This window comes from Eptatretus burgeri, chromosome 14, assembly GCF_056783735.1.
Source record: "Eptatretus burgeri isolate ZD-2024b chromosome 14, Ebu_testis_v1, whole genome shotgun sequence".
In the NCBI taxonomy this organism is placed as follows: domain Eukaryota; kingdom Metazoa; phylum Chordata; class Myxini; order Myxiniformes; family Myxinidae; genus Eptatretus; species Eptatretus burgeri.
Window position 1 is genome coordinate 938,135 of NC_140974.1, and position 26,929 is coordinate 965,063.

The 26,929-nt window shown below is 46.2% G+C and overlaps 1 protein-coding gene across 3 annotated transcripts in view; it reads left to right on the plus strand.

Annotated features, from left to right (window-relative positions):
- The first annotated feature begins 8,200 nt into the window (after nt 1–8,200).
- The window catches only part of LOC147012533 (uncharacterized), an 88,938-nt gene continuing 70,209 nt past the window's right edge, over nt 8,201–26,929 (plus strand). For all 3 annotated transcript variants that reach the window (XM_085853521.1, XM_085853522.1, XM_085853518.1), the window contains exons 1-6: nt 8,201–8,512; nt 12,545–12,652; nt 12,760–12,819; nt 21,825–21,932; nt 22,040–22,099; nt 23,900–23,952. In XM_085853521.1, coding sequence (XP_085709647.1) covers nt 8,376–8,512; nt 12,545–12,652; nt 12,760–12,819; nt 21,825–21,932; nt 22,040–22,099; nt 23,900–23,952 — 526 coding nt within the window. In that variant the 5' untranslated portion in view covers nt 8,201–8,375. The remainder of the gene's footprint in view (nt 8,513–12,544; nt 12,653–12,759; nt 12,820–21,824; nt 21,933–22,039; nt 22,100–23,899; nt 23,953–26,929) is intronic.

A 26,929-nucleotide genomic window follows, 5' to 3' on the forward strand; every position in this document is an offset into this window, starting at 1 on the left:
CGTGCGCATAAAAAAAAACACAAGCCCCACGTTTCGAGGGGTTCCCCACGCGAACACATGTGCTTTGCCCGTTGGAGCTGAACACACACGATCGCGTGGAGAACCCGTCCGGTCCAAATCCGTTTACCTGCCTAAACTTTGTCCGTCCGCGGGATCGGCAAATCCACCGCGTGCGTTTCCGGACCGGGACTTCACTCTCGCAAGCGAGCACGTGGTGGTCTCGTGCGTTGCACAGCACGAACCGCGTGCTCACTGCTGGGTGAACCCGGCACGGTCCTCGAAACAACCACAGCCGCTACTCGGCTTTCGTTTCTCCCATGTTGCCGTCGTCGCCATTCCACACACGCATACCTGCGTGTTACGAAGCACACAGTCCACTCCATCACATTCACACGGGGAGACGCGGCTGCGTGCTCCCGCATGCCAACCAACATCTCCCTTACATACCGCTCTCTCACACACACGGTCTCCCTTGCACACAGCGACCTTGCACACGGCCGTTCACTCACGCGTGCCTCACTCGCACACGTGGCTCCACGCACTCACGGCCTTCCACTCACTCGTGCCTCACTCATACACCGTGCCTCACTCACACACGCGAGGGCACTCACCCGCGGTGCTTCATTCACACACACGGCGACACTCACACACGGTGCCTCATCCACACACGGCGTGCTGGGAAGCACGTACTCCGGCTCCATCGCCACCACACCACTCACACACGGGGTCGCTTCCACACACGGTGCCGCACTCACACCTTGCACCACACACACAGGGACAACCACCCTGGGGATTCGTGTCCCCACAAGGGTCTCCTGGGCCTCTATACCCCCCAAGCTCTCCGTGCACCCGTCCACAGCACCCGTCCCCTCAACCTCGCAGAACACGACCGAACTCACCTGGTCGTGACTCGCCTCGAGGGGGCATACTCCCTCCCCTCGTTCCTGGAGGAGGCCATCCAGGTGCTCGCACCGGGTCCCTGCACGGTCCGCCAGCTCACCCCCATTGTCCTCCACTACCTCCGTGTGTGTGTGTGCGTCACTCACCCCGTCTTCCTCGTGTAGTCTTTCCTCTATTTTTTCTATCTCCCGTGTCTCTGCCAACTCTTCACCCTTTACCTCCCTTGTCTCAACTATTATTTCCTTTGTCACGGCCTTCATGCCCGCCTGCAGGCATCGGCCCATGTTCTGCGTCTCACCCCGGAACTTTTTCATCTCTTCCCTCATTTGCTGTGTATTCGCATCCATCGTCGTTTTCACTTCATTTGTATCCATCTTTTCATCCATTTTTTTCATATTCGCATCCATTTTTTCGATCATTTGTTTGTTCATTGCCGCCAGCATGGCGCATAGCTGGGCCATGTTGGATGCACTCAGCTGAGCCGTTTCGGCAGGGGTTGGGGAAGGGTTTTGGTGGAGAGGGGGGGGGAGGTGTCATACACTGCGGCCGCTGCCGCTCCCATTTCGGGCTCTGGGTTCAGTTGGGCGAGTCCGTGTTCCTGCACAATCAACATTTCCTGCTCGGGGACTCCATCCTGGACCATGGACTCTACATTATTACACATATACATTTCTAATACCCCCGGCTCCCGCTCGCCTTGAGACGCCATCTTGCTTCTCGTGAAGGGTTAATTTGCTCGCTCGTAATTTGGAGGGAATCGGGGGTCGCTTCTCTCACCCCTGGACCGATTCCCGTGAATTTAGCCGGAGACAGGAGAGCCCGTTTTCCTGTTCTCCGATACCAGTGCCGCGAGGAGGGCGATGAATTTGTATCGCACGACCTGACACCAGTGTTGCGGTCTTCGCGCCCGCCGGCGTGCGAACGGCCACGTAACTCGAATCGCGGCACGTCGCCCACCGGACGGACAATCCAGTCGTGACCCTCTCGGACTAACGCCGGGAACCAGTCACGGGTGGACCTTTCGGTCTCACCGCGATCGAGCCAATCAGCCCCCGCATGGGATAGGGTTGCTCGCCAAATTCGACCTACCTAAGTACCCACGCGGAGGGTAGACCGGGCGATCGCACCTCGCCGCAGGTCGACTTCGGACACGGGCCACTTAAGCGACCCGTTCCGTACTATCAGAATAACCGAGCGGTGTTATCGTCGACCTCGACGGTTCGATTAATTATCGGGCGTACTCAGCCCACTACCAACCCTTTACGTGAAGCAAGATGAGGGTTCAATGGGGGAAAAGACGAAGCGAAGCGGAGAACAGTTCAACAATAAAGCACATTTATTCGCGGCACACGGGAAGCACACAAATACAATTCCACCAAATGCACACAAAAAAAAAAGAAAACACAATTCCATTTACACAAAAAGCAAATATAAAAGTGAAAACACAGTGCAGAGCTAATACCGACTACCGAGCACACGGCAACACTTATACAATTCTACTTCACAGACGGCGCCGACAACACATACCCAAAACCAAGGAAAAGAAATACCCTCAAGAATGAGGCAGGCCTGAGGCCGAGACCGGGTCGGGCCTACCCGTCTGGTGATGAGACGCGGAGCGGCGATGGCGCTTCTCTCCGCGGGCCTCGCGGACAGTGTCAGGCAGGGGGGTGGGAAAAGGGGCCCCCTTGGTCGCACTATCTCAGCGCGGGGGGAAACAGGAGGGGGTTGCTGATGCTCGGGGTATAGAGGATCTTTATTATCCCTGGTGTGCGTCTCCACCTCGGCCAGGTCGCGCTGCCGGCCTCCCTCGGGCGTGCAGCTCCTGGCACCGACGCGAGCACCCCCTCGTCCGACTCTCTTCAGCTTCTCCAGCCACTGCAGGCTTCGGGCTCCAGTCTTCCACACTCGTCCCCTCCGTTCCGACTCCTTCTCGTTCTCGACTCCTTCTCGTTCTCGTTCTCGTTCTCCTTCGTTCCGACTCCTTCTCGTTCTCGTTTGCGACTCTCCTTTTTCTGACTGACGAACACCGTCCTTTTATCCCCCGTAACTTCGCCTTTGACCCCCTCCCTTTGACCTTTCACCTCGCTCCCCATTGGCCCGAGAAAAAGTGGGCGTGAAGGCTTTTTGATCCACAAATTTGCATATATCGATCGCCCTGGGGGCGGGGCCAATTCGCCCCTCGCTCACCGATTGGACGGCAAAAAGTGGGCGTGTGTCGTTTTTGATCCGTTTTTGAAGCGCAAAATCCGTGATTTTGTACACGCTGTTCGACGCGCGTTCTGCATGAGTCCAACACCGGTACCCACAGCGGGGCAAGAACGGTGGCGATGCTACGGTGGCGAGGTGTGACGGGAAGGTCGTGGCGGTTGTGGTGAAGCGGTGGTTGTGGTTGTAATTGTGATGGTAATCCTGGCGGTTGGTCCAAAATAAAGATAGTGAAAGAAAAACGGCTATCCTGAAGAGTCGCAGCACGTATAAATGACATGTATTCCCACTAGACAACGGGTTTGGGCCTAACTACACATGCACTTACCGAGATACCTCACCTAAGGGACCTGAATGGTGGTTTGCGAATCTGGTAACCACAATAATATATATATATATATATATATATATATATATATATATATATATATATATATATATATATATATATATATATATATATATATATATATACACATACATACATCGTGGATCATTTCGTTTTAAGGAATAGCCAATCAGCGTATTCAATATGGGGGCCCTATTGAGCAGGTTACCTGATTGGTTGTAAGTTAGGTATAAATGTAATATAGTCATAATATGATAAAGGAAAAGACATAAATTTCCATAATTAAAGATGAAGTGCACGTGCACCGCGTGACCTTCACAACCCGTCAACCCTCCATCTTACAAAAGTAATTTTATAATAGAAATTTAAAATGTGTGTTTGTAATCGTGCTTCCATTTGAAATTATGCAGATAAAACCTGTTTTTGATGGATGCATCCTTTAATAAATAAAACCGTCAACCGTCAAATCTCGCGAGTCGTGAGATTAGTGACACGAGTCACGAGGGCCGAGTCACGGAGAGCGCGAGCTAGCAGCAGGTGAAAAAGACGTGGATGATGGATATACGAAAATGGCTCAGAAAAGGAAAAAATGCAACCGACGAAAATAAAGAAGATGATGATGAAAGAAGTGGGAGGAGTTGGAGGAGGAGGAGGAGGAGGAAAAGACGATCATGTCGATGAAATACCGACAGAAGCTGGCCAACCTGGCCAAGCCAGCAACGTTAGCCCTGCAGCTGTAGCCCCAGCGCAGACAGCCGAGTTTCCATGCTCGGCGGCGGCCTCGGGGTCGGGTGTCACTGTCAAGCCTCTTCCCGATGATCTTGGAAGTGAGAGACCGAATCGAGTTGTTCTACAGTGGTACCCTGGCCATCTGTTGCAGAACAAGAGTCGCTTGTTTGTGTCCTCGTGGTACCAGACTAATGAATGGCTGGAATACAGTGTGCAGACAGATGCAGCATTCTGCTATCCATGTAGGAAGTTTAACACTGCACGTGGCCCAGTGGACTCTACTTTCACAGTGCGAGGCTACCAGAGTTGGAAACATGGCGTTGAGAAAGGCAGGGGGTTTCATAAACACGCAATTTCAAAGGAACATTTAACTTGTGTTTTGAGGTGGAAGGAGAATGAGAGGCGCATCGATTGTGGTAAGGAGATTTCCACACTCCTCAATGCTGACCAGCTAAATAGAAACTGGTACTATGTGTCTGCTCTTATAGATGTGGGATTTCTCGCCGAAAATCAGATACCTTTTAGAGGAAGCCTTGATAATTTTGAGGATATGTCAGATGGGCACAGTGGGCTCTTTCTCTCGCTTTTAAACTACACACTCAAAACAGACACCGAGCTTGCTGAAATAATAAAGCATATCCCACAAAATGCTTAGCTCTACTAGTTCAGAAATGCAGAATGAACTGATCTGCACATTGAGTAATGTTGTGACGGATGCCATCGTTGAAGAAGTAGGCACATCGTGGTTTACCATCAAGGTGGATGGGACGAGGGACGCCACTGAATGTGAGAACATATCAATCATCATTCGCTTTGTATCGGCATCAAATGAAGCAACACAGCGTCTACTCATAATAGCTACAGCCGATGCTGGAGATGCAAAAACATTGACAGACGCAATAATTGCAGAGCTGACAAAAACAGGACTTGACACATCAAAAATATTAAGTCGGGTGTACGACGGGCTTCGGTAATGGCTGGGAAGCACAGTGGGGTGCAAAAGTTGTTGCAAGAGATATTGGAAAAAGATATCCCCTATGTGCACTCCTTAAATCACCAACTCCATCTGGTAGTTATCCATGCACTGGCAGCAGAGAAAGCTGTCACTCATTTCCTCGAGGTTTGTTGTTGCCTGTACAAATTCTTCAGAAAGCCCACTGTTGCTGCACAGTATAAAGGTGAGCGGTTAAAACGACTTCTTGATCAAAGGTGGACGGGACATTTAGCCACCATGTCTGATCATAGGATCTTTTAAGGATATCACATCCTTACTGTCGGAGATTGATGCAGAGCGTGCCTACGGTGCAGAGATGAGGATGGAGGCTATTGGGCTTTTGCGGGAAGTCTCTGGGCCTGCCTTCATGTTCATTGCTATCTTTGTACAAAAACTGCTGATGTTGTTAGATGGCCCTAACAGACTCTTGCAGGCAGAGGACATGGACTTGCTAACGGGGTTGGAACTGGTGGCGAGTGCTGCAGAGTGCGTGAAGAAACTCCGCTCTGAGGATGAGTTCACTGATCTGTGGAACAAGGCCAACGATGCTTGCACTTCTACACCTGCACCACCAAAACGGAGACACACAATGCATAAGAACTTGGAACAGTTTGTAGTTTTGGAGACTACAGGACAAAACAACGACAATGACAAGACAGAACTGCAGAGGGTTTTTTACAGCGCAATTGACACTGTGCTTGGAGAGATCGCTCAGCGCTTCAGTGAGCACAACACACAACTCGCCCGTTCACTCGCTGCCTTGAATCCCGAAAATGGCACATTTTTGCATCCCCACTTGCTCCAGCACATCATGACATTAACAAAGTCAACCATCAGTGAAACAGAGTGTGTGGTTGCAAAGCAGTTTATTCACTCAGACAGAAAAGCAGCCAAACGAGAGATGGACAACACAAAAACTCCTCTCAACATACCACAAAACGCTGGAAGCCATGCCAAGTGTAGTGACTGCTATGAGACTTGGACTAACATTTGGTGCGTCCACTGCCATGTGTGAAAACTCATTCTCAACATTGAGGAATGTCTTCACTGACCATCGACGGTCCATGCACCATGCACGCAAGGTACAGCTGGCCTTCGAGAGAGACCTCACACGTAAATGCCTGAATGAATGGAAGGAGAAGGTCCTCAGAAGATTCCACACCGAGACACGTCGCCTGTAGCTCTTCTCACAGCGAGTACAGTGGTATAAAAACTATACGAGGAGTTCAGATTGTGTGTGTGTGACTGCTGGTGATGCGTGTGTGGTTGTGGTTGCAGTGTGGTTGTGATCAGCACCCGCCGTGGTCGGCTGCTTTGTACTTCTGATGTTTAAGTTAAATGTTGTGATTGGTGCTCTGTGCATAACCTTACCTCTGTGTAATTGACTGCTTTAAATGCAGACCTTGTGGTATCTTCAGGCTGGTCCTTTTTGCTGTTGATAGTTTAACGTGGTGATCGCAGGTCATAGCCTACTGTATCTTGTTTCAAAGTGCACTGATTCTGGTGCCAACCTCCCCCGTTTAGTCATTGTATCTCTGGTATATTAATTTTCTAATGACAATTCTTGACAACACCTTGTGTAAGTTCACCTGAATTGGTGCCAATTGTCTAATCATTGAATATCTGCATTGTGAATGTGCCAGTTTGTTGCGGCTCTCCTGCATTCAAATAATTTTAGGCCATACATATCGGAACATATTAAATCTAGCTGAGATCAATTTGGTTAGTATGCGACGGCAACCTCAGTATAGATGTGTCAATGCTGCATGAATACAATAGTATACCGGGTTATCAAAAAATTAAATATAATAATTGTGCCCCCCCCATCCAGTTCATATGCCCCCCTTAATACTGAGCCCTGCCTACGGGCCTGGGTGGGGGTGGCGTTGAGTCCCGACGTGCTAGAGCACCCCAGGAGAAAGCGACCTGTAATTGGAAGCCATTTTGTATCCATGTTGCGTGACTCACCGAACCTGTGAGAAGCGTTCCGTGTCCGTTTTTGGAAGCCATTTTGTATCCATTCTGGGCGGCGCACCGAACCTGTGAGAAGCGTTACGTACGTCCATTTTTGGAAGCCATTTTGTATCCATCGTGCTTGGCTCACTGAACCTGTGAGAAGCGTTATGTGTCCATTTTTGGAAGCCATTTTGTATCCATCTGGGCGGCGCGCCGAACCGTCGTGTGTGAAAGGTAATTTGTCCATTTTCGAATCGAGCTGTCTTTCTCCGCGACCAAAACGAAGATTATATTCCTTAACGATTTATTGTTATTCTTCCAACGAGTCACAATAAGCACATCATCGGACAGGATTGATTTGAACGTTAAAAACCGCGGCAACATGAAGTGTGATTGTGCGAGTGAAGGTTCATACTGATGAATGCCTAATTCGAGCGAGTGAGGAGAAGAAACACACACAGGTCGTGACAGAATGGAGAAATATGAAAGAAGTGGACGAAGGAAAGGGAAAGATAGAAACGGAGGAACACCATCCAAGCTGGATGCGCACACCTTCAAGAGAGGAGAGAATATTACAAAAGATAATTATGGGAATGACAGAAGAGAATGAACTTTAAAAGATCATTGATATATTTATTGTGTGCTCGACCTGAGGGCAGGTCCTTGGCTGCTTGACAAAGGTGACACTGGGTAGTTTGCCATTGCCTTCACTGCAGGTCGGGCAGGGATTTGTAATTTGACGAGGATGCCGGTGATAAATCGCCTCTCTTGGTGAAGGACACCCTTGGATCTTTAACATGGAGAAACTAATTAGAATCTATTTAGTAATTTCAGGAGGGTACTTTAACGTAGTGGAGTACGTAGAGTACCACAGAGTACTTTAACGCATTTTTCCCAATCTGCTCGTCCATTCCCCAACTGGTGATGATCAAAAGGTTCGTGCATGCTCTGTAATAAATAAATAACGATGAATTCAGTTGTTTCCAGGTCGGCGGTCTTTTATCGAGTTGTGCACAACTGCTGATGACGTCATTAGGACTAGCGCCTGACTAGGCCTCCATGGATGTGTGTACAATGTCCGTCATCGCGGCCGCCAGGTCTCCACACGAACCGAGCTCGTTGATTTCTTTGAAGCTTTTTCTTTGTTCACGATTTTTCTTGTTTTTAAGGACTTGTGCCGTTGGAGTGACGTGCTAATCGGTGACGTGATGCAGAATAACGGTAAACGGTGACGTCACAATGATCGTGCGGAGTTCCGTCACAATCGGCTCCTCGTTTGGCTATACTACACGTTTCCTGCAGCTTCTGATTTTTCCACGTAATACGGACTTCATTGGCTTCAAGATCCAACTATTTATGAAGAAATCGCAACGAAGGTACGTCGCATTGTGTCATTTAAACAACATCAAGTGAATTTGATGTTTTCATGTCGAGTTTAACCTCAATTAGCTATTTTACTCTTCTTCTTCACTCGCGAGTGTTTTGTCTTCTTCCTCGATCATAAACTGACGATCACAAGCTGATAAGACATACGGAGGGTCATGAACCGATTGCTTAACCTCGCCTTTAACGAAGGACACCGAGGGACGGCGCGCGCGCGCGCTCACGCACACGCACACGCACACGCACACACACGAATCACCCTGCCTGTGAAATACCGGGATGACAGTTTATAGCTTGGTCGGGATTCGAACCTCGGCTGGACAGCCAAGAGGAGAGTGTCTCGGCCTTGCTGCTGGCCCTCCCTGTGATTACAGGTACATTTGAGAATAAACCATACAGGTATCATAAAAGGTCACTGAAACACCTCGGCTACCCAACCGTTTGTCCCGACGACCAGGAACAAGTGAGAAATGCACGGATAATCAGATGTTTCCGCCATTTCTGAAGATGACATTGTCAGACTTTAGGTCTTCATTATGAAGAGGAACAAATTGATTAGAAGCTCAAACGAAGAAACCCTTTTGTGAAGCTTTGTCCAACTTACAAAAGGTACCAATAATTATTGGTCTTGACCTGTGTACGCTCACGTCTGGGCTGTCCTGCCGGGGTTTGGATCTCGACCCAGCTATAAACTGCCGTCCTGGTGTTTTGCACGTGTGGCCAGGTATCATTGCGTGTGCTGTCCATCTGCAGACATTAAGCCGGAAGACCCCTCAACCAATACTGGTCATTGGTGGATGTTAAACGATTTTTGGTTTAGAGTTGGTGGGTTTTCAGATCGGCATCCAGAACATTCTACTAATGCTAACCTAAATTGGGGGAAGCAAGTGCGGGTAGCAAATTACCACGTGTGATTTGTGTTTGAGTGTTTAAATGTTTGTAGAGGTTTAAAGGTGTATAAAAAGTCCGGGTTTGCCACCGTTTTACCCAGCGTCCATTACATCACCCTATCTAACACGTTACATTAGTTATTCGTGCCTCTTGTTTGTGTCCTTTATGACGTCATTAAACAGTAACTTTCCTGCTTGGAATGATTGCCTATTTTGTTTGACTTGCCATCAAGGTGGACAGAGTAAAAATGTAAACTCCTCCCTGCGCATGCACAATTGGGACAAATTCAGAACCCAAAGTACACACGGTAAAACGAGAAACTTGTCTTCCTAATCACATTCTGATTTGTGTTCAAAATATAACTTTCAATTTGAATAAGTTGTGTCACGATCATAAACTGAGACGACTGATGCACGGACGGACGGACAGATATGAACCAATTGCTTAACAGCAAGAGGGGAGGGGAAGGGGTAGCACCGGGAGGGGAGGGGAAGGGGTGGCAGTGAGAGAGGAGGGGAATGGGTGATAGTGAGAGGGGAGGGGTAGGGGTGATAGTGAGAGGGGAGGGGAATGGGTGATAGTGAGAGGGGAGGGGTAGGGGTGATAGTGAGAGGGGAGGGGAATGGGTGAGAGTGAGAGGGGAGGGGAAGGGGTGATAGTGAGAGGGGAGGGGAATGGGTGATAGTGAGAGGGGAGGGGAATGGGTGATAGTGAGAGGGGAGGGGAATGGGTGATAGTAAGAGGGGACGGGAAGGGGTGGCAGTGAGAGGGGAGGGGAATGGGTGATAGTGAGAGGGGAGGGGAAGGGGTGGTAGTGAGAGGGGAGGGGAAGGAGTGAGAGGGGAGGGGAATGGGTGATAGTGAGAGGGGAGGGGAGGGGAAGGGGTGATAGTGAGAGGGGAGGGGAAGGGGTGATAGTGAGAGGGGAGGGGAAGGGGTGGCAGTGAGAGAGGAGGGGAAGGGGTGGCAGCGAGAGGGGAGGGGAATGGGTGAAAGTGAGAGGGGAGGGGAAGGGGTGATAGTGAGAAGCGAGGGGAAGGGGTGATAGTGAGAGGGGAGGGGAAGTAGTGAGAAGCGAGGGGAATGGGTGATAGTGAGAGGGGAGGGGAAGTAGTGAGAAGCGAGGGGAAGGGGTGATAGCGAGAGGGGGAGGGGAAGGGGTGATAGTGAGAGGGGAGAAGGAGGGGTGATATTGTCTGATTAAGTCTGAACTCTCAAACCTGTGTCCCTCCTCCAAATTCTGGTGGCATCTACTTAAGTCTGTTTCTGGTGTATGTTCCCCCTCCATCTCCTCCCTTACTTTAAATGGCTGCACAGCTGACACTGCCACGTGAAAAGGCTGAATACCAAAACTTGGTGTTTGCTTTAAAATCTTGTGTCCAAAACCCATCACTTTCTGTACCCACCTCACCCAGTCGCACTCAGCGTCTGTTGTCCCTGGACTCTGTGTTCTTTTCTCTTGACAAAGTGGAGAGCTTGCTGTCAAACCTCGACTCAGATTCTGCAACTGGTCCAGCTTGGCATCAGCCCATGTGTCCTAAAAACCTGCTCCTCTGCTCTTGCTCACCCCCTCTCTCTGTTCTATTCACCCGCTCATTTGCTCAAGGTCATCTTCCATCTACTTGGAAATCAGCAAACATTCCCACCCTGCATATCAAAGGTGCAAAAACAGATCCCTGCAACTACAGACCAATCAGCCTTCTCCCAATCATCAACAAGGTTATGGAATCCATAATCGCTTAAACTTAAAACATTAAATCCTTCCTCTTCTCCAATGGCTTGATTTCTGATCATCAATTTGGTTTCAGACCAGGTCACTCTACCCTGGATATGCTGCTTCTGCTCTCCCAACAATGGATGAAGGTACTCGATGCCGGACATGAGATCAGAGCCGTATCCCTCGACATATCACGTGCTTTTTACACTGTCTGGCACCCTGCCCTACTCACCAAACTCTCTTCTTATGGTATCCAAGGCCATCTCCACTCATGGCTCACAGACTTCCTCTCCTGTGGCAAACAAACCATGATTGGGATTAAGAAGCCCTCTCCACTTTGCCTCAAGATGGTTTTCCCCATTATCTTTGGTGAGATTTCTGACACAGCCATCATGTAATAAATTACACATTACTGAAAGCACCCGCTCCCTGTGGGAGAGGCCGGCGGGGGGGGGGGGGTAATGTTATTGTCGTTATTCAAACGTGTAATACAAATGCCTTTCTAAAATAACTCTCCTGCGAAATAAAAAAAAATACCTCGCTGCACTGGAAAATGTGGGGACAGGAATACTGTACTGTGAAGAGTGGGCTTTACGGAGGCAGCTCCACACAATACACACTTACATAGAGAATTTGCAACCGCACCTTCCCCTCATCCCCCCCAAATCCCGCCCAAAGACCACCGGCAAAGATAAAAACATCCCTATACATTAATTGGGGTCATGCTGATCCTTTATAGCAAGTGTGGATGGAATTGGGCCAGAACTGAAGGAGTAGCCTGTAAAACACAAACACACAAACACCGGTCCTGAATTATATTAAGGATACCCAAGTTCCGACGACAATATGATTACAGCACAACGGTGATTGTACACACATGGGAATACAGTTTACCTGGCACAGAAGGCACTCCGAAGTTGGGCTTTTAAAAATGCCCGTCGTCGAGGGGCCCTTCAGCTAGTACCACCAATAGTCAACGAATACAAAGAACTTTGACGGGGCCATTCCTCCCATCATGCCTTCTGTTAATGAATAACAAGTTAATTAAATTAGTCTGTTTATTTACTTATCATTGGGAACGTGAGGAGAAGTGGGGGTGTTGGTGTCGGTGGAGACGGGTGGGGAGGGTAGGTGTTGTGTATGGAGATGTGAACTGTTGAGGAAGAACAGCAACATACCCCACATCGATGTTCCTATACCTCCTCCACAGTTCTCATCCACCAGTCTCGACCAAATTTGTTTTATTCATTTTTACACCTTTTCCTGATATTGTTTTATTTGAAGTGGTTTTTCGTGGAGGGGACATTGTCATGTCAGTCATTGAAAGGGGAGATTTGTTGAAATGGAGAATGTATATGATATCCGGTTTATCATATTTGTGTGAAGTTGTGGATGAAAGAAGAATGTTCTTTTCCAGGAAAGCAAAGATGAGCAAGTCACCTCGTTCACAAGTTGTTGGTGTGAAGGAGTCACTGCCACTTACCACACCGAAGGAAAAGAAAAGCACTCTTTGGCGGCGTATAAAGTAAATAATTTTATTTTCCCCTTGTACCCTTTTTTAAATCCCTTTTTGGAAACATCTACATCAAGAAAATGTACAAGAAATTGACTTTACAATCTTTTTCAACTTAGGGACCTCTTCAGAAGAACAAAGAGGAAGGGGAAGCGTTGTGACAACATCCCGCATGGCATGTAAGTAAGATAACGTATCCTTTAGAGATGTCGTGACGTGAATTGTGCTGGAAATAGAAAATGTCTTCCTTTAAGGAAACTGAAGCGAAACCTGTCGTATTTCACGTCATCTTCCATCTCCCTGGAACTCAGCTTTCATCACCTTTGCCAGCCAATCTTGTTCCTAATATATGGCGTTAGACAAAATCACGTTCTCTTCACTGCAAAGCTGCGTTGCATGCTTTGGTTTGATGCTCTGCTTAAAATTAATGAAATTAAACATTTTCTTGTTCGGTGATGGAAATACAAAGAGGTGGGAGAGAGCGAGGGGTGGGGGAAGGGAAGGCAGCATGAGGTGAGAGGAAGGGAAGGCAGACGTGAGAGACGTGAGAGACGAGAGAGACGAGAGAGACGAGAGAGACGAGAGAGAGAGAGAGACGAGAGAGACGAGAGAGACGAGAGAGACGAGAGAGAGAGAGAGAGAGAGAGAGAGAGAGAGAGAGAGAGAGAGAGAGAGAGAGAGAGAGAGAGAGAGAGAGAGAGAGAGAGAGAGAGAGAGAGAGAGAGAGAGAGAGAGAGAGAGAGAGAGAGAGAGAGAGAGAGAGAGAGAGAGAGAGAGAGAGAGAGAGAGAGAGAGAGAGAGAGAGAGAGAGAGAGAGAGAGAGAGAGAGAGAGAGAGAGAGAGAGAGAGAGAGAGAGAGAGAGAGAGAGAGAGAGAGAGAGAGAGAGAGAGAGAGAATATCTTATGCTTTATGAACAACATATATATATATATATATATATATATATATATATATATATATATATATATATATATATATATATATATATATATATATATATATATATATATATATATATATATATATATATATATATATATATATATATATATTAGTGCTTTGCCAGCGATATCGGCAGATTTGAGTCAGTGTGATTACCGACAACGTTACATACTGTATACAACCCAAAACCTTGAGTAGCTTTAACCCCTTTGTTTTGGGGGAATTTCAATAAAGAAATATATAAATAGGACCACTGGACCTGTCACTTATCTGGGCCCTGTCCTAATGTTGTAACCCAAATTTGGTCGCATTCTGACTGGTGGGTCTGGAGAAGACCATTTTTAAAGGAATAAATGTGATATATATCTATATATATATATATATATATATATATATATATATATATATATATATATATATATATATATATATATATATATATATCTTCTTCTTCTTCTTCTTTCGGCTGCTCCTGTTAGGGGTCGCCACAGCGGATCATCCGTATGATCCGCATAGTGATTTGGCACATGTTTTACGCCGGATGCCCTTCCTGACACAATCCTGTTCACCTCTTACGGCACAGGGATATGGTACACCTATTTTAACGGGGGTATACACCGGCCCAGTACACTGGTACTCATTTCGCCGACCTCGGAAGGATGACAGGCTGAGTCAACCCCCTGGTGTATTAATTCAATGGCCCAACGGGGCTTGAACTCAGGACCTTTTGGATCCCAAGCCGCTGCCCTAACCACTGCGCCAACACACCAGGCATATATATATATATATATATATATATATATATATATATATATATAGATATATATATATATATATATATATATATATATATATATATATATATATATATATATATATATATATATATATATATATATATATATATATATATATATATATCCCCCCCCCAAAAGTTGACTAAGTCGGCCATTTTGACACATTTCTGGTCATGTGATCGGTATGACCTGCAATTTATTTAAGATCCCGCCCATGTCCTAATGTTGCAAACCAAATATGGTGGCATTTCTGACTGGTGGATCCAGACAAAAAGATTTTGGAAGGAATTTGCGCGACTGCCATTTTGACACCCTTCCGGTGATGTGATCATCATGGCCTCCACTATTTAACATCAGGACTGTATCTTCATGTGGCAACCCAAATTTGGTAGCATTCTGACTGGTGGTTCTGGAGAAGAAGATTTTAGAAGGAATTTACGCGACTGCCATTTTGACACCCTTCCGGTCATGTGATCATCCTGATCTCTACAATTTAACATCAGGACTCTATCTTCATGTTGTAACCCAAATTTGGTAGCATGCTGACTGGTGGTTCTGGAGAAGAAGATTTTAGAAAGAATTTACGCGATTTTCTCAAAAATTGACTAAGTCGGCCATTTTGACACACTTACAGTCACTTGATCAGCATGACCTCCACAATGTATTTTGCTTTGAAATTCGCAAAGAGAAGCATATAACCTTTGTAAAGTAGACTGGTTCATGTAACATCACCAATTGCTTTAGAAACAGTCATGAGGACAAAGGAAATCGTGATCGCTCATATGCCGCTAAGGTTAATAGTTGAAACCTTCACCGCCCATCATCATGATAAGATACGGGATGAAAGTTTGCCACCACGTCGCCCGTAACCAATTATGCACGCACGCACACACAAAAGCCTTTGACTCCTTGCACCGAGAAAGCCTTTGGAGGATCATGACAAGTTATGGAATCCCAAGCAAAATAATCACAATGATACAGATCTTGTATGAGGATAGTGAACGTGCAGTGCTCGAGGAAGGAGAGGAATCAGAGTGGTTCGTGGGAAAACAGAAGTGAAGCAAGGAGATGTAATGTCCCATTTTATATTCTTGCACGGTAGTCGACTGGATAATGAGGAAGACAACAGATGGCCACAACACAGGGATTAAGTGGAAGTTTACAACCAAACTTGAGGACTTGACTGACAACTTTGCCCTTTTGTCATCAGCTACCAACATATGCAAAGGAAAGTAACAAAAATGAATCAGTTTGCATTTAAAAAAAAATAACAGACTCAAAATAAACAACAAGAAAACCAGAGGTTTTTCAGGATAAACATTCAAAGCAACAACAGAATTCAAATTGGAAACCAGCTTTGAAATGAAGTTGATAAGTACACCGACCTAGGGGCCATCGTCAACAAACAAGGAGGAGGGGTAGAAGATATTAAGTGCAGGATTTGTAAAGCTCTGATATCCTTCATGAAACTCGAGCAATTATGGAGCTCAAGCAATTACACATTGAAAACCAAATGATGATTGTTCAACTCACTTGTCAAATCAGTGCTGTTGTATGGATGCGAGGCTTGGAAGATAAACAAATAGGACAATCGGAAACTTGACATATTTATGTTCAATTGTCTGTGTGGGATATTAAAAATCAGATGGCCATACGTCGTATCAAATGAAGAATTACTCAAAACAACCAAAGTCATGAAGAACAAAGATGAAGTGAAGACCAGGAGATGGAAATTTATTGGTTATATGCTGAGAATGAAAGACGACAACAACTGCTTGACAGCATTGTCATGGAGGCCTGAAGGAAAAAGGAAAGTGGGACGTCCAAGAACAGCCTGGAGGAGAACAGTGTAAAAAGAAAGAAAAGAGATGGGATGGAGATCATGGGATGAAGCCAGGCCGATAGCCAGAAACAGGGCAGACTGGAGAGTACGCACTGCAGCCTTATGGGCCACTCGGCCCAAAGAGTATCTATAGATGAGATGTTGATGATGCACACTCACCTGTGGACAGTCCCTTTACAGATCCAAATCTACCCACATGTACCTCTACATTCTAGCAACTGTCGACTGCACATCCCGATCGGGACACGAACTGTACCGCCATTGACTGCAGGGCGCTCTGCAAGGGGCTTAAGCACTAAAGCAAGCACACTAAAGCACTAAAGCAAGCATACTTAAGCACTAAAGCAAGCTTAAGCACTAAAGTAAAACCAATTAAATGGTTGATATGGAACGGCTGGCGTAGAAAGCAATAGCAAGCTGATTGGTGATGGTACAAACCCGCAAGAAAACGAAACATCACCAATTTCCTTAACATATTCCGATTTCACTTGAGATTTCGAGTTATTTAGTCCATGTGATCCGATACTCCAAACTCAAATATTTATATTATATACTTGTATTTGGCCATGAGAGTAGATAGTGGAAAGTCGCATTATATAATGCATGAAATTGCTTCAAGCTCCTATGTTAAAAACTAGAGTACTTACAAAAGCAATGTACACAGCGATTCACAAGTATGAAGATGAGGCATTCGATGATACGAGTGAGGAAAGTTTAAAAAAAAAACAAACATTTTGAGTGCTTTATGACTAATAAACCGTTACGGCCTGTTCCAACTCAAGGCATTGTTGAGCAGGCCAAACAAAATGATGATTTAAGACCCCAGTGAGGTCATCGAGGACGTGCCTTTACACCCCATCGACAGCTAGGTGTCCGAGGATGCGCCTGATAAAGGATATAATTAAATCAGACCGTTAATTATCTTCATAAGGGGTGTTTTAATTAAACCAAACACCCAGTTTTCACTCAAGCACTTCATTGGAGTCCCTTCGTGGGTATGTAAAGTTTCAGGCTGATAGGTCTCATGGTTTTGGAGTTATGAAGGACACTAGCACGCAGACAGACAGACAGACAGACAGACTGACTGACTTACTGTCTGACTGACTGACTTACTGTCTGACTGACTGACTGACTGACTTCTGTTCTGTTCTGTTCTTATGTTTGGCAGCTTAGCTGCTGGGTTGCTATCATTTCTTGGAAGCGCAACTGTGCCGCTGATGCTGTGCCCCTCCACCAGTACACAACCTCATTTTGAAGACCTCGGAAGGATGACAGGCTGAGTCAACCCCACCTGGTTTAATTCAGCAGCCAACAGGGTTCAAACTCAGGACCCTGGGATCCTCAGCCAGCTGCCCTTGCTGCTAAGCTAACACCAGGCTTACTGACTGACTGACTGACACTAACATTTATTAGTTTCGGTTATTGGCAAATACAACCTGTCACTTCATTGACGGGAATATTAAGGAGGGACGGCGGGGGAGTGGGGGGAGAGAAATGGGAAGGGATGGAAAGAGGAGGGTGGAGAGTAGGGTGGTCCAAAAACAGGGAAAAAAAAAATTCAGATGTTGTCTCCACAAGCCTAAATTATTCCACTACGATTCAATAACGCGCACAAAAAAAATGTAAGTTGATCGGAGGTGATTGATCGGAGGTCGCTTCATATGACGACTTTTAGTTTCATGAGTTGGTTTAATTAGGGTATGGTCAGGTACGATTATGGCTACTTCTGGATGTCCGAGGTGGAAATGGAGTGCATTTTTGAACTCTATGGGGTAGATTTACTCCAAGAAATGACTGCACCGACATTGAATTCACTACCATTTCGAAAATATGACCTAAAACAAGATTTATCATTACAGGAGTTGAATAACTAATCCTACTCATTTAGATATTTTCTCATCTATAATTAATTTGTTGTCCGTCTAAACATTTCTCAGAGTAAATCGACCCCACTGAGTTCGAAAATGCAGTCCATTTTCACCTAGAAAGTACAGAAGTACACGTAATCGTATCTGACCATACCCTAATTTTTCAATCAATGGAATTACAAACTATTAGAATATTTCGTCTCATTTACCAAATACCACTATCAACTCCGCCTCTATTGCTGTCTCCACTCCCGCCTGAACTTATTTCTAGCCTGCTCAACATCCAGTGTTTTAGATTCAATGATTCACTAAAAATATGTTAGTTATTTATTTCGTTATTATTATATTAAATTAGGGTATGGTGAGATGCGAATCCGTACACTTCTGAACTTCCTAGGTGAAAATGCACTCTATTTCCACCTCGGACATCCAGAAGTACCCGTAATCGTATCTGACCATACCCTAATTTATTCGACATGAGACTAAAAGTCGTCATGTGGAGCGACCTCTAAATCACCTCCGATCAAGCTAAAAAAATTTATGCGCGTTATTGGATCATATTAGAATAATTTTAAGCTTGTGGAGCAACATTCTATTTTTTTCGACTTTTTTGGACCACCCTGGTGGAGAGGGTTAGAGGAAGGAGGGTGGAGAGAGAGAAGGAGGAGAGGAAGAGGGGAGGGAGAAGGGAGAGAGAGGACGAATAGTGAGAGAGAGGAGGGAGGGGGATGGAAGCGAGGAGGGGTGCTTGTAGAGGATGAGGAATGGGGGAGCTCGGAAGGGGGAAAGAGCGAGGAACGGGGTGGTCAGGGAGTGCGACGCCTCAACAAATGTCACTATACACTCCAGGAAGGTGAGTGGGAGCTAGGAGGATGGGGAAGAGAGGGGGGCGGTTTAAGTGGGGAGGATGAGGGGGTTTGTGAGGAGGCAAGCATGAGGGCAGGTGTTCTCAACTTGCATTTGGTGATAGGACTTGTGGAGAAGGGGGTGGGGGGGGGGAGTGCAGGATTGAACGAAATGGGGTAAATTAAAACAGCATGTGAATACAGCACGTGGAAGCTGCCAGGAGATATCCATGAAGAAGGGAAGGGGTTTGGGAGGAGGGAAGGGAATGCGGTGTCAGGGGAAGGGAAGGGAAGGCAGTGTGAGGGAATGGGGAGGGAAGGCAGTGTGAGGGGAAGGGAAGGAAAGGCAGTGTGAGGGGAATGGAAGGGAAGGCAGTGTGAGGGAATGGGAAGGGAAGGCAGCGTGAGGGGAAGGGAAGGCAGTGTGAGGGGAAAGGAAGGCAGCATGAGGGGAAGGGAAGGCAGCAAACAGGAAGGGAAGGTGGCATGAGGGGAAGGGAAGGGAAGGCTGATAAAACACACCCAATGAGCACCATTTTTCTTTTAACCACCGCGTTCGACATAAAACCAGGTAAGATCATTGGAAACCCACGCTATCTACCTTGCAAAGGCCTGCCTGCATGTGTGCATGTTCGCACATTCAGCAACCTTTGCACCTCTCCGTTCGACTCACCCCAAACCTGATTCATACATATGCTGCACTATTGCGAAGCAATTTTAAATTCAAATCTAATTTCGACCAAAAAAATATAAATTGTAAAATAAACGGGCAGACTTCATCCTCGTAAAGGCCCTGTCACACGTTGACGATTTAGCCAACGTATGCCTGACGTGTGCAAAATTGGGCTAAAACGCCGGCACACGTCGAATAAGTTATGGGTAAGTTTGTATACGTTAAGAGCACGCTGGCATATGTCGTAGAACGCTGGCATTCATCGAAGTACGCTGGCAAACATCGTTGTTCGCCGAGCTGTTAGACAAATTTTCCATGCTTGAAATTTCCCGACGTATGCCAGCATATGACTCACACGTTCCGCATAACACTGGCCATAAGTTGTAGGCACGTAACGCGATCGTTGACACACGTTACTTGTAAGTTACTCATAAGTTGAAACACGTCGAGGTAATGTTTAGTGTACCCGAAACTTATTTCTAACCTATGAGTAACGTGTTGTAGGCACGTTACGCGATCGGTGACAGACGTTGACACACGTTACTTGTAAGGTACTCATAAGTCGAAACACATCGAGGTAATGGTTAGAGTCAGTGTTCCAGACTCCCTGGTTTATTTTTTTTTTGTTTTTTTTTCTTCGGTGTGACGGTCATGTTGACGCTTCGATTTCTCGTGCGGTTATAATACAAGATAATTAAAAGGCTGCCGCTCAACGATTTAAATCATAACCGTCATTCCGAAGAAGAAAAAAAAACAGGGAGTCTGGAACACTGACGTTAACCATTACCTTGACGTGTTTCGACTTATGAGTAACGTGTGTTGACGATCGCGTAGCGTGCCTACAACTTATGCCAGCGTATGCGCAATGTGTGTCATACGTCAAGTACGTCGAGAAATTTTCAACATGCTGAAAATTTATCGACGTACTCGGCGTACAATGACGTATGCCAGCGTGCTCTTAACGTATACAAAACTAACCCATAACATATTCGACGTGTGCCAGCTTGGTTAGGCAAATTTTTCATATGTCGGCATACGCTGGCTAAAACGTCAAGGTGTGACAGCGGTTTCACACTTCGATGTCTAGTGCGGTTATGATTTGAATCGTCGAGCTGCAGCCTATTAATAGCCTACACCACGTGATCGTCGGCGATACGCTGCCGCGCTATGCATAAGTTAGACTATCGTTGGGCATAGGTTGTGAACGCCGACAACACGCTCAGCATTCGTTGCTTTGATTATCTAAATGTGATTAAAACGTTCTGTGTACGTTACTAATACGTTATGTATACATCCAACACGTTATTATACGCCCAAAAATTAAAAAAAAACATCAATAGTTCAGCGTACGCCAGCGTTTTACATACATTTTGATACGTTGCCATATGCTGGCTAAAACGTCAAGGTGTGACAGTGGCTTAAGCTTCCTTAAAATGGCCTGAGTTCTTCACGCTCCCAAGCAAACAATACTTATTGTCGAACGTTATTGTGACAAGGAAAGTGTTATAGTTACGATGATAAAGTTTGCAATTGAAAAGTATTGCACAAAAGGTGTAAAAACGCGATCGTTTCTCATTCTAAATGACATGCAAACACATCACGGAAATCGCCTTCACCCAGCATCGAGTGCTAACCAAGATGGCGTCCAACAGCTACACCGGGCTCTGTGCGTTGTTTTAGAAAAATGTATCTTTTGACATTTTGCTTTTGTTGTGGGATTTTAATGGATGATGGAGAAGATTGAAGAAGATGAAGAAAAAGAATAACAATGAAGAATGACAGCACATTACGATGCCCCAACACGACACAACAATCCTGTTCTGGTTTAGCATCACAATATCATTTGACATTGTTCTATCACAATCCCACAACAAAAGTAAAATGTCAAAAGATATCTGGGAACGTGAGAAGGGGGGGCGGGGGGGGGGTACATGTTGTGTTTGGAGATGTGAACTGTTGAGGAGGTATAGGAACATCCCCCCGCATAAATGTTCCTATACCTCCTCCGCAGTTCTAATCCACCAGTCTCGACCAAATTTGTTTTGTTCATTTTTACACCTCCTGATATTGTTTTATTAGAAGTGGTTTTTAGTGGAGGGGACATTGTCATGTCAGTCATTGAAAGGGGAGATTTGTTGAAATGGAGAATGTATATGATATCGGGTTTATCACATTTGTGTGAAGTTGTGGATGAAAGAAGAATGTTCTTTTCCAGGAAAGTAACGATGAACAAGTCATCTGGTTCACAAGTTGTTGGCGTGAATGAGTTACCGCCACTTACCACACCGAAGGAAAAGAAAATCACTCTTTGGCAGCGTATAAAGTAAATAATTTTATTTTCCCCTTGTACCCTTTTTCAACTCTCTTTTTGGAAACATCTACATCAAGAAAATGTACAAGAAATTGACTTTACAATCTTTTTCAACTTAGGAACCTCTTCAGAAGAACAAAGAGGAAGGGGAAGCGTTGTGACAACGTCCCGCATGTCACGTAAGTAAATTGTGCTGGATATAGAAAATGTCTTCCTTTAAGGAAACTGAAGCGAAACCTGTCGTATTTCACGTCATCTTCCACCTCCTTGGTACTCAGCTTTCATCACCTTTGCCAGCCAATCTTGTTCCTTACATATGGCGTGAGACAAAATCACGTTCTCTTCACCGCACAGCTGCGTCGCACGCTTTGGTTTGATGCTCTGCTTAAAATTAATGAAATTAAACATTTTCTTGTTCAGATTTCAACATCATTGTGATGCTTCATATAAAGTTGTTGAAACGTTCTTTTGTGAGCAAATGATGGTTTTTAATACCGGCTACCACTATGTGGTGCTGTATGAGACACATTTATCTGGAGAGAATTGGGGGCTTCTCCCCACCTTGAACTACCTCCCCCGGATACACGACCCAGACAGAAACCATTCTTGGGTTATCCTTGGAAACTTGCAAAATTTGGTTGGAGTTTTTGACGCTTATACAAGTATATATTTTTTATAGATCCGAGGTTCGGGGCTCACCACAAGGGGAAGCACTTAGGTTCCTCCTAAACACCGTTGTCCTGAGGCCGCCAGGCACAGATAATTCTGTGTGCCCGGTGGGTTGCTAAGCAACCACAAACGCCGATTGGTACTGCTAATCCTAGCAGGGTTACACTACTTCACCTGTTACTGTTTCCGGTGGATTTACCCCACCAAGCGAGTTTTGCGCCCTCAATGTGTACACCGGGGAAATACAACCTAACCAATGCATTCCCCCAGCGAACAACCCCTGACAAGGGACCAAGGACGATCTACACAAAGTCTGTAGAAATAATTACTTGTTAGGTCACCTCCATGCCTGGTGTTGGCTTAATGGTTAGGGTGGTGGGCTTGGGATCCTAGGGTCCTGAGTTCAAATCCTCCTCGGCTGTTGAATTAATACCAGGTGGGGTTGACTCTGCCTGTCATCCTTCTGAGTTCAGCAAAATGAGTGCCAGCTTGCTGGTATCCTGTGTCGGAATGGCGACCCGTCCAGGATTGTGTCCAATAGCCAAGGAGAGTGCTTTGGCAGCACTAACGCTCTGCACAGAGTATGGTCCCAATGGATGGATGGGTCACCGACATGGCCACGTATGGCTCTCCCCCTGGGGTAAGTTTCCAAAACCATAACAATATAAAGTGTTTGTGCGTGTGTGCGTTCAATTTCATTGAAGAGATAACAGTCTCAGTGCTGATTCCTGAGGGACCCCGTTACTTATATCCTTCCGGGCAGACATCTTCCCATTCACAGCCACTCTTTGGTTTCTAGCATGAATCCAGTTAGTTCTTAGTTTAGGCTTCTCAAAGCCGAGCTCACCTACTTTTCGCAAAGGACACTGTGGGATCTTTAACATCCACCGACTAATTCCAGCAGACGGGACGGCCGTTTAACGGAAAACCGAGGGACAGCGAACACACACGTTGATGAATCGCCCTGCCTGTGAAACACCAGGATGACGGTTTATATCTGGGTCGCGACTGATCGGAGGCGAGTGTGGGAGCTTGGGACAACAAAGGAAAGAAAAGTGTTGTGTCGGTGATCTTCAAACCCACTTCACCCATGTGTCATTTCTTCGCTTCATTGTAAACTGTGTGTGAAGTTACTTGGAAGGGTAGCAGTCCAGCAGTGTTGTTTGCTGTCTGAATGTAGAAAACACACGGAGATCCGATGCATTCTGATTCTCACCGACCGACCCGATTGCATTTTTACATGGACATTGTTTCTTATTTGTAACTTTTTAAACTCCAGCTTAACAAAATCTCTCTAATTTTTTTTGCAGGAGTGCTGAGCCCGAAATGGGAAAACAACGTCTTGGGGAAAAGGTGCGATCTGGTGAGTTTTGAAAATGAATCTTTTCTTCAAAGAAATCAGTTATCTCGGTTAAAGGTATTTTGCATGTATTTGGGTGTCTCAGCACCTGCAGGAGGAGAGACCTGAAAATGGTTGTCGTTTCATTTCTTCTTCCTTTTGCTGGAGGTGGGTTGTTCCTCATGACAATGACACAAACGACTTTCCTTTCCCCAGAGTAACCATTGCCGTGTGTGCTCCGAAGATTTTCTTTTGATCCTTCATTAATGCCATGGCAGTGGTTGAACAGATTTTCACCCTCGTCTTTTTTGGCGGATTTAGTAGCTTACCTCAAATTTAATATCTCTTTCAGCAGCTTGCAATTTTTTTATGTTTTTTCATGAAAATAATGTAGATTTTTTTTTTTTCAATGGTCATGGTTGCCGGCAATAACTCACCTGTTTGTAAAAATATATTGCTGCGATTGTGGGAATGCACCCCGGGGAGAACATTCATGAACACGTCGGAAATCCTCAGAGTAGACAGTTATTTCCTTAGTTTGTGTGTAGGTAGATCCTTTTCCTGAGACCTCGGGTTTTGGGGTGGAAAATGCATTGTGAGATTGGCTGTTCTCATCCCGGTGTGATCTTGCCCTTCTCTACCCACTTTCAACCTTCTCAATCCACCATCAACCTGGTTAAACAATCTCAATCCATCATCCCTCTTTCAATCCATCGGTCTTTCTTTGAAAAAAAATCCATCATCTGACATTCTTTCCCGAAATGCATCGTCCGACATTCCGACCCTCACTCCTTTATTCATGGCACATTCGGTCTATCTGTTCATCCATCCCTCATAATTCTGACCCCTCTGTTATTATTCACAATCCACTCTCTGTTCATCCGTCTGTCCATTCCTTACTCCTCCACCACCAGGTCAGGTCAGGTATGGGAGCATGCGTCGGAGCAGCACGTCGCTGCGTCCACTTTCCGCGGGTACCCCAGGGGCCTCCGTCTAGCCACCCCCTCAGGCAGATGCCTGGACCATCCCAATCTCCTTGAGATGCCAATCAACCTGTTGCAATCACGAATCAGGTGGTAGGCCCGTTGACCTCCTACATTCACAAGACTCCGCTGAGAGAATCTGGTGAGCAGAATCAGCGTCAGGAAAACGAGCCACATGTACATACAGCCGCAGCTGATGCTCACAGACTATGCAGGAAGCAAATCTCATTTGAGTCTCTCTCAGCCACCATTCGTTGGACACAAAGTCTGACCAGCGATAGCCAAGGATTCTCCGAAGAGACCTGGTACCAAAGAAGTTAAGTCTTCGACTCAGATCCTTTGACAGAGTCCAAGTCTCACATCCATAGAGCAAGACTGGAAGCGCTGAAGACCTGAAGATTTGGACTTTCGTCCACCTACACAGGTACCAACAGCGCCACACCTCATGATCCAGTGAATCCATGACTTCCCAGGCCCGACCCAAACATCGATTGACCTCTGGCTCATAACCTGCGGAGACGTGAATATCAGTGCTTAAGTAAGTGAATCTCTCTGTGATCTCAACATCCTCACCAGAAACAAAAAAGATAGCAGTATCCAAGATGTCACTGAAGGCCTGGATCTTAGTTTTGACCCAGGAAACCTGTAATCCCAGTGGCTCCGACTCCTTATTCAGCACCTTGATGGACCCCAAAAGGATATCCAGAGTCTCCGCAAAGATGACTGCATCATCTGCGAAATCAAGCTCAGAGACTTTGACATTCCCAAACGATGCACCGCAGCTTGATCTCTCTGACATCCTCCCAAGAATCCAGTCCTTAAAAGCAATGAAAAGTGTGGGGGCCAGTACACACCCTGACGAACTCCAGTTACAACTGGAAATAAGTCAGAGATGGAGCCACCACATCTCACATCACCCTCAGTACGAGATTAGAGTTCAGATATCAGATCGATCAGTTTTGGTGGCACCCCACGAAGACCGAGAATCCTCCAGAGGGAATCCTGATTCACTGAATCAAACGCTTTACAGAGATCAACAGAAGCTGCAAGCTGCCCCTGCCAAAATTTTCGTTTGCATTCGGTGAGGACCCGAAGAGCAAGGATACGGTCATTCGTTCACCTCTTTGGTGTAAAACTATCTGATCTGTGCACTGGTGCTCAAGCAGATGGTGGCGAACCCTATCAAGAATTATCCGAGCAAAGACCTTGCCCGGCACTGAGAGCTGTGTCACCCCTCGGTAGTTGTTGCAGTCTTGGCGCTCAACCTTCCCTTTCCAGAGTGACAACAAGGCCCCTCTTCCAGTCAGTTGGGATGATGCCTGTGTTCCAGGCAGAGCACAGAAACGCATGCAACAACACGAGTGCAGCATTTCCACCAGCCTTGAGTTCAGCATGGATGCCACAGATCCCAGGAGCTTTACCCCATTTCAACTGGTTCACCGCAGCCTGCGTTTCCATAAACGAAGGTGGACCACAGTTGATTGGAGGATCAGCAACAGGGAAAGTAACACCCCTCACATGCAACTCAACAGCTGGTGGATCAGCCTCGTACAGCCACTCAAAGTCACCATGCCAGCGGGCCTTCACTTCGGACTCCTCTGTCAAGAGCCCACCACCCGCCGCTCTAACTGCAGGACATCGAGGGACGGGCTTAGATGAACATAATGCACCAATTATTCTGTAAGCAAGACGAGAAGCACTTGACAAAAGATGATGCTTTACCCCCTCACAGATTCCTCGCAAATTCCTCCATTGCAACATTCGGTGAGGCATCGCTTCCCCTCCCCCTTTCTCGCTCTTTCCCCCTTCCTAGCTTCCACTCCCCTCCCTCTGTCCTGTCCTTTCCCCTCCCTCCATCATCTCCCCTTCCTTTGTCCTCACTTCTCCCCTCCCCTCCCTCCATCCTATCCTCTCATTTCCACTCCCCCTTTCCTCCGTCCTCTCATTTCCACTCCTCCCTCCCTCCGTCCTCTCCTTTCCACTCCACACTCCCTCCTTCCTCTCCTCTCTTTCCTCAC